Below are 19,903 nucleotides of genomic sequence, written 5' to 3' on the forward strand. Positions count from 1 at the left end.
GTGCTTGAACTAAAGTAGGCAGTTATAAACACTGAAATAGTGGTCTTGGGTGGGTTAATTATTAAAGTAGGCGGTTTAAGCAATTTTCAGGGGGGGTACCAGGATAACACGGGTATTTACTTATCACGGGGGTTCTGGGCCCTATCCCCCGTGATTAACGAGGCCCTACTGTACTATATTGTAAATGAAAAGATATGTTAATACAGTTTTTCTTGTAGGACGCATTAGGCCATTGTATACAAATATAAACAAGATAGTCAGTCAGTTTAAAGTACAAGCATTTGTTTGACAAACGATACATTATTTTCTCAAATTTCGTTCGAAAAATGGAATGTTCGACATAAACATTCGACAAATGAGGTATCACTGTAGTAAAAATTTTTATTGGTTTTAATTGGTTTCCAGCTGGCGCCAGAAGATTTATCCTAATGTTAAGACCGAAGGTTTGTTAGCTATGAAAGTTACATATTAATTAAAGATTTTCCATTTCGAAGTATTTCAAAATTTGCTAAGTAAGTGTTTCCTTACAGGTTTTCAAAGTTTTGGTTGCAGAATTAAGAATGCAGACTTCAGCACTTGTTCCACCATTATCAGAAAACTTCTGGTCTGGCACTGAAGAAGTTTGTTGGCCTTTTGACAGAGAAGTACGTTCTTTTCCAGCAAAATTAGTTTTTGTGAATTGTAACCTACGATCTTATTAATATAAAGCAATTAAGTATGTAATACTTTTAAGTATTTGTATGTCATTTATATCTCATGCATAGTAACCCACCTTTTTCAGTATGTAAGTGAATATCCTCATAAGAGGATGATCTATGTATGAAAAGATACACATGTTTTTAGCCAGCAATATAGAGAGAAGGCCCTACTTCTTGCAAGCATTCCTTTGGCCCCAAGCTGTGTTACGTTATGTAGTTCACTTCTCATTTGTTTTCTTTGGTCTCAGCTAATTTAGTTACCCGACTTCAGGTTTAGTTTTCACCTCTCATTTAAAATAGTCCGTTGAGTAAGCCCTGTGTTAGTCTAGAAGTGTGATTCAGTAGCCTCCTTAAACATCATCATGGCAATTGTAATCAGATTTTGTTCCTCTCCATGCTCTCACTATGGAATTATTCCTATTAATGTTTGCATTGATGAAAACACTATGTAATGTACATGACAAGTACAGGCAGAGCCACATCAATTATGCGAGTTGAAACCTTTGTTCTATATTGAAGTTACAGGCACATTGCAGGTATCACATCTATAATGAGGTCTAACCCTGGAAGTTTTCTGTGCATGTTAATGGTCATGAATATGTTGATGATATCCTTCAGTTATACTACTTGTGCACTATTCACATTTGCCAGCTCTGGTAGCTTCTGCAGTAAATGGAATAACTTGGAAATGTATGGCCTCCTTCTGTTTAGGTAGTGGAGTGTCCTGCTCAGGAAGATGTTGCAGCAGTACATAGTGAATTGCAATTTTTCTTCAACTAATAGACCATCTTGGTAATGCCTATTATAATCCAGCTTTAATGCAAATCAAAACACCAGTAGGATCCATCATTACATCCTTGCTCTCAAAATAGGCTTGGACAAGAATTACACACTTTCTTCAAACCCAAGTGGGCCATCCAGTGATTGTGTCATATGGTTATATGGCTGTATTCTGTGCTTATTGTCATATAAGAAAAGGGTGATTCTCTGCCACAATTCCTCTAGTAGCTTCTGCTTCTACATTGGAAAATTCATCTCCACACTAGTGCTCTTGTTTTGTTGACTTCTCCTTTCTCTTATGGCAGACTTTGGATAGAACTTGCCTTCTCTCTGATGTCCTCTCTGAAGTGGGACCTATCTTAGTTCTGCTGAGCTCTGCTAAGGCCTTATGATATCCTGAGAAAAGGTTTTCTTGAAGACCTGACAGTTAAGTCCTTTAGGCTTATTTGCCTCTGCAAAAACATTGGTTTATCAGCTGACATAACTTACACTGTAGGCCAAAGTTTTGTGTATTTATCTTACTGAAGTTTATTCAAAAGACAGTTTAGAAGACTTTTACTGAAGTTTATTCAATAGACAGTTGAGAGGACTTTTCTTTTGTCCATGTCATGTAGTAAAAATATCCCTTGTAGGGGGATAGGTTGCAAGCCAAGATATGCCACTCTAACATTGCTGCTAGTGTTCTTTATTACTCTATCTGTTGAGACATGATCCCTTCTGGTTTCAGTGGGTAACTTTAATAAGGGTGTATCATGTTCAGTATTAATAAGGTGATGGTGTTATTCATATTATTCAAGGTCAAAATTGCTTTACTGATCTCATTTTGCTGTTAGCCTTATTTGCAGTACATGTTGCTCTGCTGCTGCTGCTTCATTCCCATGACTAACCCAAAGCTAACAAGTCAGATGCATGTTTTCCAACAATTTCAGTCAAACGCACCTTTCTCTGCTAAATCATTGTCTTTGCCAAAACCTCCCTCACTCGCGTGCCACCTAGCTAATCCATTGCCTCCCTCTCAGCCTTCTACATCCAATAGGTTCTATTCAAGACATCTTTACTCCCTCTTCACCCATCCTTACAGCATGCCTCAACCATCTCAATCTTGACTCATATCATAGTAATCTTTACAGTCCTGCACTTCTGATTTTTTTTTTTTTTTTTATCTTCTAGCCTCCTATTCAGTGAGATCCTCAGAGTCTGCCTCAGCACCTTTATTTCTGATTACTCCAGCTTCTGTTCCTCCTTTGTTTTTAATCCCTGTGTACTAGCTCTAGAGCTGTAAATCTTGGTAAATCTGCATTTCATTTGATGATTATGCCCCTTCCATGACCTGGAATACCTGAAAGATTTTTTTCATACCTAGAATGATTTCTTCAAGTCACAACACCAGGCATTTAGTTCCTTTGTGCAACTCACAAGTATGAACTCAAAAGAAGCTTGATCCATCTGTTCATCTCCCTTGATGGGGTGCTGCTTATAGTGAGCTTTGAGCAACACACTATGTAATACTGGAGGTTTTTGATAGCTATCCTTTAGCCTCTTGCTGTGTTGTTTTATGGCCATTGCTTTTCATCTATGTATTCCTTTCGTCACTTTCCACCAATCTGGCCAACTTCAGCAATCATGTCCAGTCATTCAATAACAAATCTTTTTTGGTGGGCCTTGTATCTGTAAAAGAAAGTTGTGCTGTGTTAGACTACTTTATAATAGATAAATACAGTAAATATAAGGGTTAGCCAAAGCCTTACAGGCTTGTAGATATCTCCTTGCTTAATAAAAACACTAGTGTTCTATGGCTAAGCCGTTGAGGTTGTGGGACATCATGCCTCCTTGCTCATTTATGTATGCAACCACTGAGGTGTTAATAGGGTCAGACAGTCAAAACAGAAATGTATGTACACTAGTAAAGCTGCGAATACAATGGACGATAACTGGTTGGGCCGGGTCACGTGGTGTTAGGATTTTGTTTCTCAGAGATGATTCATGAACAGCTGAAGCTATGTAAGTGTGGATTACTCCATAAATAAAAGCATAGGTTAAGAAAAATACAAATTTATTTTTTTGTATTTGGTATACAGTGGTTCCCTGTATTTGTGGGGGATGCATACCAGCCCCCCACGAATAGTTGGAACCCCTATAAAAATGCTTAAAATGGCCTATTTTGTTAGTTAAAAGTCAAGAAAACCCCACTAAAAATGTTTATATCTGGTTTTTTAATAGTTTTATCACAAAAAGTACATTTTATGATGCAATTGATAGAAAAAGAATCCAGAGAACGTGAATATGGAGACACTGTATTTGCTTCTTATATAAAAAATGTAAAAATCTTACAAACAAGTTTTTATTTATAGTTACAAATCATTGCTTTTCAATTTAAACACATCCATCATCTCTAGTTACTTTCAGTAACCTTGAATTGCTTGTAGCAGAAGAGCCAGAGTTCTAACAAGTTAATAGAGGAACTGCCTATCTTACAAGGCAAGCTCAGTTGCATGCTTCAGAATCTAATGGGGATTTATGGGCTTTACAATGGCCTGGCTATCAACTTTAACAAATAATTAGCAGAGTTTTGCATCCATCATATGTTATGATGAATGCCTTCAATTTTATAATTAATAGAACTGACCAGATTGGGTACATACAGTAATACCCCGAACTTACGCAAGGTTAGGTTCCAGACCCCCTCGCACAAAGGGTAGTTTCGTGTAAGTTTGGCAGTCTTTAAAAATGCTGGCAAATGCTTACTTTTAGAGTTTGAACACTAAATATGACCCTAATCATGCTCCCTAAAAGTTAGCTTAATACATTACCCTTAAAAAAATAAATGAATGTTTAGTAAAACTATAGGAGTGGGTACATACGTACAACAGTTCTCTTTTCTTTATTTCTTTAAAATGCTATTACGAATTGTTTTTATTGCAGTTATATTATTATCATTATTTTTTGTTGGGGGCTGTGTCTATCACAGTCCTCCTATTCGACTGGCTGGTATTTATAGTTTGGGGTTCCTGGTTGCATCCTCCCTCCTTAGGAGTCCATCACTCTTCTTACTATGTGCGCCATTTCTAGGACCACACTCTTCTGCATGGGTCCTGGAGCTACTTCAGCCTCTAGTTTTTCCAGATTCCTTTTCAGGGATCTTGGGATCAAGCCTAATGTTCGTATGATTATGGGTACAGTTTCCACTGGCATATCCCATATCCTTCTTATTTCTATTTTCAGGTCTTGATATTTATCCATTTTTTCCCTTTCTTTCTCTGCAACTCTGGTGTCCCGTGGTATTGCGACATCAATGAGTGATACTTCTTGATTTTGTCAATCAACGTCACGTCTGGTCTATTTGCGCATATCACCCTATCTGTTCTGATACCATAGTCCCAGAGGATTTTTGCCTGATCGTTTTCTATCACTCCTTCAGGTTGGTGCTCGTACCACTTATTACTGCAAGGTAGCTGATGTTTCTTGCACAGGCTCCAGTGGAGGGCTTTTGCCACTGAATCATGCCTCTGTTTGTACTGGTTCTGTGCAAGTGCCGGACATTCGCTTCCTACATATGGGAGAGATGTTATTTCCATCTATCATTCTTTGAACATGTCTAGTCCTTAGGGTCTGATCTTGTGCCACTGTTATCACTCCTTCAGTTTCCTTCTTGAGCTCTCCCCTCTGTAACCATTGCCATGTGTCATCGCTGGCTAGTTCTTTAGTCTGTCTCATGTATTGTCCGTGCATTGGTTTGTTTTGCCATTCCTCTGTTCTGTGTGTCATTCTCCTGTCTGTATATTTCTGGGTCTTCGTCTACTTTTATCAGTCCTTCTTCCCATGCACTCTTGAGCCACTCGTCTTCACTGGTTTTCAGATATTGCCCCAGTGCTCTGTTCTCGATGTTGACACAGTCCTCTATGCTTAGTAGTCCTCTCCCTCCTTCCTTTCGTGTTTATGTATAGTCTGTCCGTATTTGCTCTTGGGTGTAGTGCTTTGTGTATTGTCATATGTTTCCTAGTTTTCTGGTCTATGCTGCGGAGTTCTGCCTTTGTCCATTCCAATATTCCTGAGCTGTATCTGATTACTGGTACTGCCCATGTGGTTATGGCTTTTATCATATTTCCGGCGATTGAGTTTTGACTTGAGTATCGCCTTGAGTCTGCATATATTCTTTCCTGATCGTGTCTTTCATCTCTTGGTGTTTTACATCCCCTCCTTCCATTATTCCCAGGTATTTGTATCCCGTCTCATCTGTGTTTGATGTTGTTTCCATCTGGTAGCTTTATCCTTCAGTCCTTGTTACTTTGCCCTTTTGTATGTTGACTAAGGCACATTTTTCTATTCCAAACTCCATCCTGATGTCCCCAGATACAATCCTTACAGTCTGGATTAGGGTATCTATTTCCTTGATGCTCTTATCATACAGCTTGTTGTCGTCCATGAACATCAAATGGTTAATTCTGTTGCCTCTTTTCTTGAGTTGATACCCAGCATCTATCTTCTGTTGTACTTTTGTCATGGGAATCATGGCTACTACGAAGAGTAGTTGGGACAGTGAGTCGCCCTGGAAGATCCCTCTCCTGATATTAACCTCTGCTAGTCTTATTCCAGAGCTTGTAAGTATTGTATTCCAATTGCGCATTGTATTTTTGAGGAAGCTGATGGTGTTTTCTTCTGCCCCATATATTTTCAAGCATTCTATCAGCCATGTGTGTGGTATCATGTAGAAGGCTTTCTTATAGTCTATCCATGCCATGCTCAGGTTGGTTTTCCTTCTCCTACTGTTCTTCATTATCATTTTGTCTATCAGGAGCTGGTCTTTTGTGCCCCTACACTTCCTTCTGCAGCCTTTCTGTTGGTGGGGGATGGTGTTTGTCTCCTCTAGGTAGTTGTATAGCCTTTCACTGATGATACCTGTTAGTAACTTCCACATTATTGGTAGGCAGGTGATAGGCCTGTAGTTACTGGCTATATTTCCCTTACTCTTGTCTTTTTTTACTAAGGATGTTCTTCCTGTGGTCATCCATTTGGGTGCATTGTGATTTGAGATACAATGCTGGAGTTGTTCTGCTATTCATGGGTGTAGGGCCTTGAAGTTTTTGAGCCAGTCTTTTCTGGGCAAGGGTTCGTGTCGCCCAGTGAAATCCCCCCCTATTCCCCGCCCTGCAGCCCAAGATTGGCATCTAATGACAAGGATGGCCACCAGAGGCGCTGCAGTCGGCGTGGTGGGTAGCGTAGTAGTAGTAGTTGCTGACTCCGACTGTGTATCAGCTCTCTCAGGAGGGGGATTTTGATGAAGGAGAATTCTAAACGACAAGAGGTTCGTGGTAGTGGTCTCACTCGCCCCAACTACATACCGACGCCCTCTTTTTATTTAGGGTGAGCGAGTCAGTTATTCTGACATCCTCCTGAATATATTTTTTCTCTCGTATAATGTTAGTATCATTTACCTAGAAATAATGAACTTAAGAATTATTTCACTGGGCGACACGAACCCTTGCCCAGAAATAGATTTTTCCTTCGTCAAAATCCCTTTATTATTATTATTATTATTATTATTTATATTATTATTATTATTATTATTATTATTATTATTATTATTATTACAGTGGGGCCCCTCGTATTCATGTTCTCCGGATTCGCGGATTTCTCTCTGTTCCATATCTACCCATTATTTGAGGGAAATTTGCCTATTCACCATGACTAAATACATTTTTATGATACAAAAATTATTTACAAATTTTGAAATATTAATATTGATTAATACTGTATTAGTAAGTTTAATAAGACTAAATGATATCACATAATAATAATTCTCTCTCTCTCTCTTACAGAGATGTATTTTTTTGTATGATAAATAAATGATTTACAGCTGTCAAATATATCAAGTAATGTGACAGGTGGGGAAGCACTTTTTTTTTTTTACTGAGATGAGAGATTTTTATGGTACATGTATGTATAATATGTTTATTAATAGTATTTTCAAATAATAATAGTAATAATAATAATAATATAGCTGTAATTACAAAAATCATATGTGATAGTATTTAAAAGAAATACTACAATAATATTTCCATTACACTTCCAAATAAGGATAATCAATCTACCGTCTCTCCTCTTCCTTCTTCATCTCTCTCTCGTTCTCTTCTCTCTCATATCTCTCTCTCTCTCTCTCTCTCTCTCTCTCTCTCTCTTTCAGAGATAAGCAAGAAATGAAAAAGTGGGAAGGATATGGAAAATACAACTTCTACAGTAAAAATATAAAATGGTCAGAAATAAATGAAGAATTAAACAAAGATTGGATAACATTTTCGTAAGTGATGATATGAAGGTAAATACGGAGATATTATATAAAATATTAGAGAAAATAGTGGATAAATATATACCAAAGAAGAAAAGTAAACATCAGACATGCATACCAAGAGACAGAATGATCTTGTTTCAGAAAATCAGAAAGTGGAAAAAAGGTCTTGCAAAAGAAAAAAATGCATGGAAAGTGATCGAACTAAAAAGTACGATACAAAATGCAGAACAAAAGATTATACAATCAAAAGAAAATGAAAAATGGGACTTGGAAGAAAAAAAACATAGTAAATATCAAGCAAAACCCCAAAGTATTGTACTCGTATGTGAAAAAGATGAATAAAAGAAGAATAGAAATAGGCCCTCTAAGAATTGAAGGGAGATTAACGAATGAAAAAAAGGAAATATGCAACATATTGGCAGAACGATATAAGAGAGAATTCACCCCCTAGAATTGATAATGAAGGTAATAATATAGAAGTAAGGGACGAAAATAGTGAATATTTAGCAGACGTAGATATTAATGAAGCTGATATTGTGCAGGCTATTAATGAAATTAAAAATGGAGCTGCAGCAGGGCCTGATGGTATCCCTGCTATTTTGTTAAAGAAAGTAGTTCATTCTATTGCAAAGCCACTTGCAATATTATTAAGACAAAGTGTAGATACAGGCAAGATTTATGATGAGCACAAATTAGCATATATTACCCCTACTTTCAAAAGTGGATCAAGACTAGAGGCAAGTAATTATAGGCCTGTGAGTCTAACATCACATATTATGAAAGTGTATGAAAGGGTAATGAAGAGAAATATTATGAAACATTTAAAAAAAAATAATTTGTTTAATATAGGACAACATGGTTTTGCATCCGGAAAAAGCACACAAACCCAACTGTTAGTCCACTGTGAGAACACATACAAAAATATGAAAAGTGGAAATGAAACAGATGTGGTTTATCTAGACTTTGCAAAAGCTTTTGACACGGTAGATCATAATATATTAGCAAAAAAAATTAGAAAACATAATATAGTGGATAAAGAAGGAAGATGGTTAAAAGAATTTTTACACAACAGAAAACATAGTTACTGCAAACAATGAGAAATCGGACGAAGCTAAGGTAATATCCGGTGTGCCACAAGGTGCGGTGTTAGCTGCATTACTGTTTGTTATTATGATTGCAGACATAGACAGTAATGTTAAGGACTCGGTAGTGAGTAGTTTCGCCGATGACACAAGAATAAGTAGAGAAATTACTTGTGATGAAGATAGGAATGCTCTACAAAGAGATCTTAACAAAGTATATGATTGGGCAGAGGTAAATAGGATGGTATTTAACTCTGATAAATTTGAATCAATAAATTATGGAGACAGAGAAGGAAAGCTATATGCATATAGGGGACCTAATAATGAGACAATCACAAATAAGGAAGCAGTTAAAGACCTTGGTGTGATGATGAATAGGAACATGTTATGCAATGATCAAATAGCAATTCTATTGGCAAAATGTAAAGCAACAATGGGAATGTTGTTACGGCACTTCAAAACAAGAAAAGCTGAACACATGATTATGCTTTATAAAACATATGTTCGTAGTCCACTTGAATATTGCAATATGATATGGTACCCACACTATCAAAAGGATATTGCACAAATAGAGAGTGTACAAAGGTCCTTTACAGCTAGAATAGAAGAAGTTAAGTATCTTGACTACTGGGAAAGACTACAGTCCTTAAAATTATATAGTCTAGAAAGGAGAAGAGAACGTTACATGATAATTCAGGCATTGAAACAAATAGAAAAAATTGCCGAAAACATCATGGAGCTAAAAATATCAGAAAGAGCAAGCAGAGGTAGATTAATAGTGCCCAAAACTGTACGAGGAAAAATAAGGAAAGCACACAGTGTCTATTCAATGTGCCAGCTGCAGGCTATATCGAGTGAGCGTAGATGTGTTTAAGAATAAGCTCGACAAATATCTAAGCTGCATCCCAGACCATCCAAGATTGGAAGATGCAAAATATACCGGAAGATGTACTAGCAACTCTCTGGTAGACATTAGAGGTGCCTCACACTGAGGGACCTGGGGCAACCCGAACAAGATGTAAGGTCTCTCTCTCTCTCTCTCTCTCTCTCTCTCTCTCTCTCTCTCTCTCTCTCTCTCTCTCTTACATAGATGTGTTATTGGTATGATAAATAAATGATTTACTAATTTTCAAATATTAATAATGTAAAAAGCAGTAATATCAATTCATTAAAGAAAATACTAAAGTTAATTAGTAAGATTTTAGTTTATGAATAAAAAAATTAAGTAAGAATGAAAGGAAATCCAACCTACTCCGCATCTTTATTTGAACTCCAGGTAGCCAAGCTGAGGTGGCCGGGGTCCACAGCTGTCAAATATATCAAGTAATGTGACAGGAGGGGAGAGAGTTTCCAACTAGGTTGTGTTGCCCACTTAAATTCATGTAATTTCTCTCTCTCTCTCTCTCTCCCTCTCGTCCTCTCTCCCGCTCTCTCATCTCTCTCTCTCTCTCTCTCTCTCTCTCTCTCTCTCTCTTACTGAGATGAGAGAATTTCTATGGTACATGTGTATATGTATATGTTTATTAATATTTTCACATAATAATAATAATAATGATAATAATATAACTAATTTCAAATTCATATGTGATAGTATTTTATAAAAGACAAATACAATAATCTATTCCCCAATTTTCACTCTTTTTAAATTTTATGGAATAAATTCCTCCTCTCCTCCTCTCCTCTCTTACTGAAAGATGTAATGGTTTTTGTTTTTTTTGTATGATAAATGAAAATTGATTTACTAATTTTCCAATTATTTTTTAATATTAATGTAAAACAAAGTAATAATACTTTCCAGTTTTTTCAATTTTGAAGAAAAATTTAGTTAAGATTTTTTTTAGTTTTTTTAAATTAATAAAAATTTTGATTTAACAATCTTAATATTTAAATGGAGGGGAGGGGGAAGCCCTGGTCCCCCCCCCACAAATGTCAAGAAAACCCCTGAACAAGCAAGGCGGGTGGGGGGGAGTTGTTTTTTTTTTTGCCAATTGTGAGTGGCTATCTCCTCTTCCTCCTCGCCCCCTCTCCTCTCCTCTCCCCCCCTCCCCTCGTTCATCTCCTCCCTCTCTCTCCTCCCTGTCCCCCCCTTACCTGGTGAATGAGAATTACTTTTATGGTACATTGTATTGTACAGTCCCCCCCCCCAGTTCCCCCCCCCCCCAGTGTTTATTGGCAGGGCTGGCTTTATAACAAAAAAAACGCCCAATTAACCTGGAAACATCGGTGATTTCAATTGGCGCTGATGGAACATGGTTTAAATGGGTGCCTTCCTAAATTAGGTTTTATTGCTTTTTATGGGGTTGGCCCAATAACTGTGATCAGCAAACCGTTTTAATGGCCACTGAATAACCAAAAATCCTGGCCGGCCTGGGTGATGGGGTTTTTAAAATTTTGCACCCAATTAAATTGCTTGATTCACTTAATACCTTGTGCCGGAAATTTGTGGGAAGGTTTTTGAATGAAGGAAAGGATTTGGAAAGTCTCACTATCTTCGTAATTTGAAAGAGCCTACGAGAAAGGAACAGGGTTTAGGAAGGCTTTGGTCCCCAGGCAAGCTCCAAGTTTAAGGTCCTGGTTTTTTTGTTCCCAACGAGGCTTTTAGTCGAGGGTAACCTTTTAGAAAACCTAACCAAATGTAGTTAAAAGTTTGCCCATCCCTCCCTCCTCCAGTTTTTTTTTCCCACGATTTCCTTCCCTCCCTTCATACCGAAACCTGCCAGATTCGTTCCCTCCCCCCCCCTTTCAGAGAAATGGCTACCATGGAAAAGCCCGCTCCCTAACGCCAGGATTGGAATTGCACAAGTTGCCCCCTTGCAAATGTGGAAGGTAAAAAAGAGTGGGCTTTTGGTGGGAAGTAGTGGGGAATTGAGGTGCACCGAGGGTTGGTTTTTTCACCCAGTTTTTGTAAGACAGAAAGGGGGCCCCGTATGATCGGCTTTTCCGCAAAACGATCCCAAGTTCTAAAGACCTCCTATTCCAAAACTTCCCCAGGGCCCAGTGGAGGAAGGAATGTTTCCCCCGAAAACCAGTAAAAGGAGGTTGTGGGAGAACTCCCCACCGGTTCCCCCTCCCCCCCAGGCGTCCCCCCCTTTTCAGGCAGGCTCTGTATTTTTGTCCCCCCTCGACCCAGACCTGCCATGGATTTCGCCCACAGAATAAAAGGCCCACGTCCCTGAAGAAAAAAGTTAGGCTTTTTTCAATCTTTCCCGATTTCCCCTTGTTCCTTGCTTCCAACCAAGGCGGAGGGAGGTTTTGGGGAATTTTCCGGCCTTGAGGAAAGCCATCCGTTCCCTTTTTTGAAAGAGATCCTGGCAAAGGCTCCCAAGCAAGTTGGGGGGGTGGTAGACTCCCATCCCGGAGCGCGCCCCTGATGGAGTCCCGCCCTTTTTTGACAAGGGAACAAAAAGAGGCCCAGGAAGGCCCCCCAGAACAGCCCCTGGCCTTTCTCTATAAACGGGCCTCTTTCCATTCCTTTCTCCGAAAGCCTCCCTCCTCCTCTCTTCGCCTTCTCCTGAAGGAGAATCAGGAGAAGGTTCCACCTAAGTGGAATCACCTTGTGGAACCCATTCTAGGAGCACAAAAAACTTTTTTCCTTACGTTTTGAAAAAATGGGCCGGCTCCTTGGTTAAGGAAACCCCTTCCCCTCCCTAAGCCAAGGAAGGACATCCCCCCCCGAGCTCTCCCGATTCAAGAAGGTTTCCTAAGCTTCCCCCCTCCCTCCCCACAAGGAGAAGTTGACCCCATTCTTCCAGCAGCAGGAAGGCCCCTTTCACCAAGAAGTTTTTCTAGGCGCCTCTTTCCCCTGTTTTTTTATGGCCGCTCCCTTCCTCCAGTTTTTTTAGCCCGCTATCCGCTTCTAGCAAGCGGGCCCGCCCTCCCATTTTTGAAACGGGGCGGGCTTCCAAACCCTCCCTTTTTGCAGGCCCCCCCCGCTTTTTTTTCCTGCCTTGCCCCAGGTGGAGCATTCCTTCCTCCCAGCCAGGCCGCCCCATCCTCCCCCTGGCCAGGCGGCCTATAAAACTCACCTGGTAGAACGCCCCTCCCTCCCTACCTCAACAAAGCCCGCTCTTTTCGACCTGAAATAGGAACGTGGGGCCCTCCCGTCCCTCGCAGGCGAGGCGCTTTTCCCTTCCCCCCTTTCTTGGCCAAGAACCACTTCTTTCCTCCAGCCAGGAGCTTCTTGTTCCTCCCAAGCAGGCACTATTCTTTTCACCCTTGGCAGGCCGCGGATTCGCCAGATAGGGCCGCTTCTTAACTCTATGGTAGATGCCCCGCCTCTCCTTCCACAAAGCCGGCTCCTTCCGGCCTGATAGAACCCCGCGCCCCCTCCTCCCTCCCGCAGGGCGCTTCCCTCTCTTAGCAAGGCAGCCTCTTGTTCCTCACCAAGCCCCAGTGGCTGCCTCCATCTCCCAACCCCAAAAGGCCGCTTTCCACCCCTGGCAGGGCCCCCGCGATTTCCGCCAGGACCCCAAAGGCCGCTCCTTCCTCCTGGTTAGGCGCTCTTCCCCTGCAGATAGAAGGGGCGGCCTCCAGGAATTTCCTACCCAGGAAAACCCCGTCCCCCTTATTCCATGGGTAACGGCGCTCTGTGTTAACTTCTAGACGTGTTTTCACCCCCATTTTTTTGGCAGCCCTTTGCAAGGGGAAAAGTAAACCCTTCCCGGTCCCTCATCACACCGAATGCCCCCTTTCCGAGTGGACCTACGAAGGGGAAGAAAAACTTGGAAGACGTTCCCCCCCCCCTCCCGGAGGGAGGAAAGTCCCCACCCCAATGTCTGCAAGGTTCCTTTTTTTGGGGACCTACAAAACATTTTTTAGTGGGCAATGTTTTTGTTTTTTTGGGGTGCAAAAGGAAATTTTGGAGACCACTCTTGAGCCTAGCTATTTGCACCTTCCTTCCCCCGCCACCCCGATTTCGCTTTTTGTTTTCCTTCCAGCACCAAGGGGCCCATTCGTGAAAAAAAGGGAATTTTCCCCTCCCGCCCTTAAGATGCCCATCCCCACCAATTTCCCTCCGATTGAAGAATGGCCTTTACCAAGGAGTTTGGGGATTTGGTTTTTTTAAAGTTCCCAAAGAGGTAGGCCCAATGGCAAGACGTTCCCCCTTTTTCTTGTCCTCCTTCCCAAAGCTCTAGGGGGAAACAGGGCAAAATATGGTAATGAGGACCAGGAGGAAACCGATGGGGTTTTTTTTTTTGGGACTCCCCCTCCGGTCCCCGTCAAAAAGAAAGCGGAACTTTTCCTCCACTTTTCGGTGGGATTCCATCAAGGAAGAAAACCATTCCCCCCTTTTCACCAACGGCCTAAGGACTATGGTTTGGGGAATGGAAGACCGAACTGGGAAAAACCATTTTTTTTCCTTCAAGGGGCCCCCTGTTTTTTCGTTGTACTGGAAGGTCCCCCTTTTCAACTTTTTTTGGAATTTGGTCCCGTTGGGGTTTTTTTGGGGCCAAGAAACGAACCTCCTAGGACCCCAGAGTTTTTCCCTGTAGGGACCAAAGAAGGGGAAAGCCCTGAAGGCCAGCATACTGTCCCCCCCCCCCCCGTGCATTGAACCCAAGGCAAGTTTTTTTTTTAAGAAGATAGGGATCCGGGGGAATTAACCTGGCCTTCTCTTTTTTTGGGGCCTGGGAATTTTTTGAAAAAGGAAAGGCAACGAGCCACCAAAGAGATTTTCAGTTATACCAATAATGCAAAAGGGCACCACGTTTTTTAAAACTTTTTCCGCCTAATCCTGTTTCCCTCTTTTGAGAAAATGTTTTTGTTTGTCCAACCTAACCGTTTTTCAAAAGAGACCAGGTCCCCCTTCCTTGGTGGCTTTGCACATTTCCCAAACCAGAACAATTTCCGGTCTTAAAGTTTTTGCCCATGAAGAAGTGGCCTTTCTGAACAAGTGCCTTCCCCTAAATCCCCCGTTTGCTGCCAACCACCACCCGTTCTAAGGAAGGTATGAACCAAAGCACCCATTTCAAACTGAATTTTTTTTTAGTGGCCATGATGTTTTGAAACCAGCCCCAACATACGCCAAGGACCGCCCCAAGCAAAAGAAGGAAAGAACAAAAAAACTCAAGGAAAAACTGGAAATAAACAAAAGGAGTCTTCTTTTCAATCATTTTCCCACCCCCGGCTGAATTTGTAAGGACCCTCGCTTGCGACCGGGAAATTTTTACGAAAAACAAAAACCTAAGAGTAACACCTACAAATGCCCCCCCCTGAAAGGAAACTCCGACAGCAATAAAACTAAAAAAATCCTTTATTGCATAGCAAAGTGAATTTGGAACTAATTAAATTTGGTTGGTAACGTCAACGATTTGGGTTGTTTGTTTTTAACTTTATCTAGTAATAAACAAATAAGTGAAAATGTTTTGTGCAGTGGCGCTTGGATTTTATGGGGTTTTTTATCTTTTTCTTTGTAAACCAAGTAAGCCCATTTTCTGGCTTTTTAATGAATTGGGTCCCCCCAATCCCCCCTAAAGTAAAATTTTTGAAAAATATTTGTGAATGTCTTTCCTCAAAATCATGTTTGGACATGATTTAAGAAAGGTATTTTTGTTTTTTTTTTACGGAGCTTTTTGCCAAATTGTTTTTTTTAAAGCATGAAAAGGTAACTTCCCTTGCTTCGCGATAAGAAAAACCGTTTGAACCGATCTTTTAAAAAAGGACAAATACTCCGCCACAATTAAAACAAAAGGGATGAATAAGTCAAATTAGTTAAAAAAATAGTTAAATTTTTTTAGATAAAAGCCTGACTACATATCACGTAATGTCAAGCCCCTAACTGGATTGAAAATTGATGTGACTTTTAATTAAAAAAACTAACCAAAAAAAATTCCGTCTTGAATCAAGTTTTCCCATAAAAAACTTCAATTAAGCATTAGTGAAAAAGTCAATCCTTAAAGATTAAAAAACAGAACCTACTTAGGGGCAAATGTTGTCCAGTCCAAATCTTTCCCTTCGCTTAACCCTTTTACCCTTGTCACGGAATTTAGTTCCCCCCCCAAAACCCGCCCAAACAAAGAAATAACCCTAATGGCCGGCCCCATATTTATCAAAAGTAAACTATTGAGGTTTTTTTCAATTTCAAATATTAAACTCCCCTCCGAAAAATATATCACTAAGATCCTTGTCCCCGTTACTTGGAACCATCCCCTCCGATTTTATTTCCATAGAATTACTTAATTCTCTAGATTTAGTTTTTTGATAAATTAATAAACCCAAAATTGCCCTCTTTTGCCCCTACTGGAATTAGATTCGTTTTCAGTTTTTTTTTTTTTTGGAATGTAATGGTTTTCCTCCTTGTTTTTTTAACTAAAAGTCCCCCTAATAGACTCCCTTTGTTTATTTAGGAAGTTATCTTTTAGTAAAATGAAACGCTAAACTCCAAGTCATGAATTTTACCTCTACCTATAAAGGTTCAACAATTATTTTCCACCTCACGAGTTTGTTTTTGTTTATGGATTTTTTTTGTGGGATTTTGGTTAAGTTTTTTTATATTCAATGGTGAATTTTTTATCCCACAAAATTTCTTTTTTTTTGGCAATTGGGGCCAATGGGAAAACTCCCCCCTTTTTAATCAACCCCCAATTTTACTCCCCTTCAAATTTCTGTATAATGGAAATTTCTTTTGCTTGAAAACGGCTAACTTAACCTAATTATCCATTTCATAATTTTCCCCCTGTAAAGTGGGTAATCCGTTGTAACGTTTGAATGATTGTTTTTTTTAAGCTTTGTTCTTTCCCCCTGTCGGGTTAATTGATGTTAAATGATTTTTACTCTTAAAAGAAAATAACCAGGTTAAACCATTCCGATTTTAAAGTTTTACTCCCAGAATTAGAAAAAGACAATTTGGCCCCCCCCTTCCCTTCTTAGAACGGTTTTTTTTTGATACATAGAGAACCATTTTATTTCAATTGTCAAAATTTCCCAGTTTTTTTTTTTTTGGGGGGTTTTCATGAAAACTTTTACCCTGTCCCCCCCCTAGAATAATATTATAATAGCTTTTGTTAATTATTTTTTTTTTCCTGAAGTCCCCGACAGAATTTTTTAAAAAACTTCCCGACACCCACCCGCAGTGGGGGGTCCCCGGGCCCCAGGTGCGGTTAGTTAAACCCAAATTCCCCCGCCCGCTCGGGAGGCGGGGTTATCCAGGAAACCAATTACCCCATTTTTTTTTTTTTCTTTTTATTCATTAACTTTTTTTTTCTGTCCCCCGCTGGTGGCCTTGAAAACACCCCCTATGTTTTTTTTCCCAGTGCCCCGTCCGCCCCCTTAGGATTTTTTTGGGAAACTTCCATTGCCGCCTTAAGTATCCCTTAATTTGTCCTTTTTGGATTTTTAAATTTTAACTTTTTGGATTTTTGGTGGGATTTGTGGGCTAGGCCATAACCGCTATCTTTAAAAATTTGAAATTTGAAATTTTTGAAAAATTCATTTTTTTGGCCATAAAATTAAAATTTATTCTGAATCTAAAGTTTTTTAAAGGCTAGGTTTTTCAGACTGGGGTTTTTGGTCCTGCCCAAAGAATAGGGTTGTGGGGGCCTTATTACCGAACAAAGCTTTCGGTAGATTCCCGACACTTTTGGTTAATGTTACGAGGGGGTAAAATGGGTTTCCTTTTGCTTTCCCTTTTTAGTTGAGATTTTTTTGTTTTTTCAATGGTAAAGGAGTTGGTGAGAACTTTTGTTCCTATTTCCGTAAGGAAGAACGTTTTTATGATTCGTATGTAAACGCAATTAAATCAGTAACAAAATTCTCTCCCCCTAATGTTCCCGTAAGGGAAAGAACCAGTATGGATTCCGTATGTACGCAATTAATCAGTAACCAAAAGTCCAGGGGTAGTTGAACCTGCCTAACCTTTCCTGTTAGACCTTATTTTTTTGCCCCTAAACCTGGTAAAAGTAAAAAAAATGGCCTAACGGGCCCTAAAATGGAATTATGTCCCCTACGAGAGGTGGCGCCCCGCTCTCCTTTTCATTGCTGTGAAAGTGCTAATTCTGTAATTTTGTTTTTTACTTCCTAACCCATGCCCAAAAGTGGTTTGGGCCCGTTTTTCCGGGCCCTACTAAGCCCCAGTGTCCCCCCTGGTAGAGGAATTTGACCCCTTTTTTTTCTTCTGGATACTCCCTTTTTCCCGATTTCTTTCGTAAAATCTTTTAGAATCCGAAAGTGGGGCTTTGCCTTTAGAGAGTTAAAAGTGAAAGTGCAAAGAAGTGCCAAGTTGATACATTACCCCTTGTGTAGTGGGAAGGGGTGTCGTTCAGAATTCCGGTCCTCGGGGTTTTTCCGGCCCTCCCCCTTAGGCCGAGACCCTTCCTTGGCCCTTTGAACTCCCAGGAACCCCGGGGTAAGGGAAGCAATGTCCCGAAAGCCATTAACGGGCAGTGGGGGTTTTTTACAAGGGGGGGGGGGTTGGTGGAAAACCCCCCCCACCGATTCCCCTGGGCGTGCCTTTCGGCAAGTTTTTGGTTTTTTTTTCTTTTTTGTTTCCCCTGAATGAAAAACTACCCCAGACTGGGGCCAAAGAGGCGTGCGCGTTTGCAAACGAAAATCCCTGAAAGAAAAGTTGCTTTTCCTTCAGTCCTCCGAAAGGCGTCCTCCCCATGCAGGGTGGGGTTGGAAGCCTTTTTTTCGGAAAGGAACTCCGCCGGCCACTCCCCTTAAATAAAAAGCTTTATAGAAGCAGGGACGATTTTTCCACGTCCTCTTCCCTCCTCTCCTCTCGTTAATGACGTTTCCAGTGGGGAGAAGCTAAGAAGGCGGGAACCGTCCCGCCTGAAACTCGTGTTTCCCCCCCCGTTCTTTTCCCACCCGAGAAATTTTACCGTAAAAGAAAAGTCCCCATAGGTAGCAGGAAGCTTTTTTTGAAGAGCGGACCGCCCGGGGACCGCTCCCGGACAAAAATGGACTCCAGGGGGGCCGCCCGCGAGGGTGCAACGCCCCAAAGTGCGCGACCAAAGTGGACGCCCGAAGCCGCGCTCCAGTTGGAAAACCGCCGAGCGGCGTTTCCCAGTGGACCGCCGAGCGGGGGCGCGCCAGTGGACGCCCCGAGCGTGCCACCAGCCGCGCACGCCAAGTTGGTTGGGTCGCACCTGGCCTGAACCGTTTTTTTTTCCTGGTTTTTGAAACATCTTTTCAAGCTTCCCTTGTTTGTTTTTCAAGAAATTTATGGGCCCTTAAAGAATGTTTTACCTCTACCTCCCCGGTTGATACCTTTTTCTACCTCCACCTGCAAAGAATTGTGAAGTAGGCCAGTGGGCTTTTCGGAGGAAGGTTTTAAAGTGAAAAAAAAAACAGACAACTTCTTCCTTCGAAACCCCCAGCCCAAAGGACATCGGGTTTTTTCCCGTGGAACTTCAAGAGGTCCCCCTCCCCTGTTCAATTAATATTGGCTTTTTTTCGCATAAAAGGTGGAAATTGGAGTTTTAAAAGGAAAAAGCGCACAAGGGGAAGATACCTTTGTTTTTTGCCCCCCCTTCTTTACCTCCCCCTACCAACCCGCAACCCTTTGCCCCCCATTTCCGGCCACAAATAGAAATTTTTTTTTAAGTTGCCACTACCGCAGTCAAGACTTTGCGATAAGGCAGTTACGGGTTATGTAAGGCTCGATGTCCTGCACGTCAGGACTCTCGGCAACGTTTCAGTGGGATTCTTGCAAAGGCACTCATCAAAAGGACGCTCTTCAGGAAAGCGCAAGACAGGACTTCCTTTGCCATACTGCCAATAAATTTAAGCTTTAGCAGGCATTAGTTGTGATACGGGAGAGGAAGCTGGTTGGAGAGTTTCTTCCTCTTCCCAGGATAATTTTGCAAGCTTTTTAGCCCATCTGAAAGGGTTTTTTCAGATGATAGATTTTGTTAGTTTCTAGTCGGGACTACGCTGCCGAATTGAACATCGTCGTTCTACCTGCCGTAAGCCCAGTCTCTTAACAGGATTCTTGCCCCCCCCTTCCTCGTTTGAGACGGGAATCGAAAAAAAATAAATGCTTGACTCCCTGGATTACGTTTTGTCAATTCAGTGACTTTCCCCATTGACAATATACTTTCGTTTTGTCAAGTAAG

General features: G+C 40.9%; 1 protein-coding gene across 2 annotated transcripts in view; it reads left to right on the forward strand.

Annotated features, from left to right (window-relative positions):
• The window catches only part of LOC135213589 (beta-secretase 1-like), a 178,748-nt gene that overhangs the window by 76,883 nt on the left and 81,962 nt on the right, over positions 1 to 19,903 (forward strand). For both annotated transcript variants that reach the window (XM_064247588.1, XM_064247589.1), the window contains one exon: positions 531 to 644. In XM_064247588.1, coding sequence (XP_064103658.1) covers positions 531 to 644 — 114 coding nt within the window. The remainder of the gene's footprint in view (positions 1 to 530; positions 645 to 19,903) is intronic.

This window comes from Macrobrachium nipponense, chromosome 43, assembly GCF_015104395.2.
Source record: "Macrobrachium nipponense isolate FS-2020 chromosome 43, ASM1510439v2, whole genome shotgun sequence".
Lineage (NCBI taxonomy): Eukaryota > Metazoa > Arthropoda > Malacostraca > Decapoda > Palaemonidae > Macrobrachium > Macrobrachium nipponense.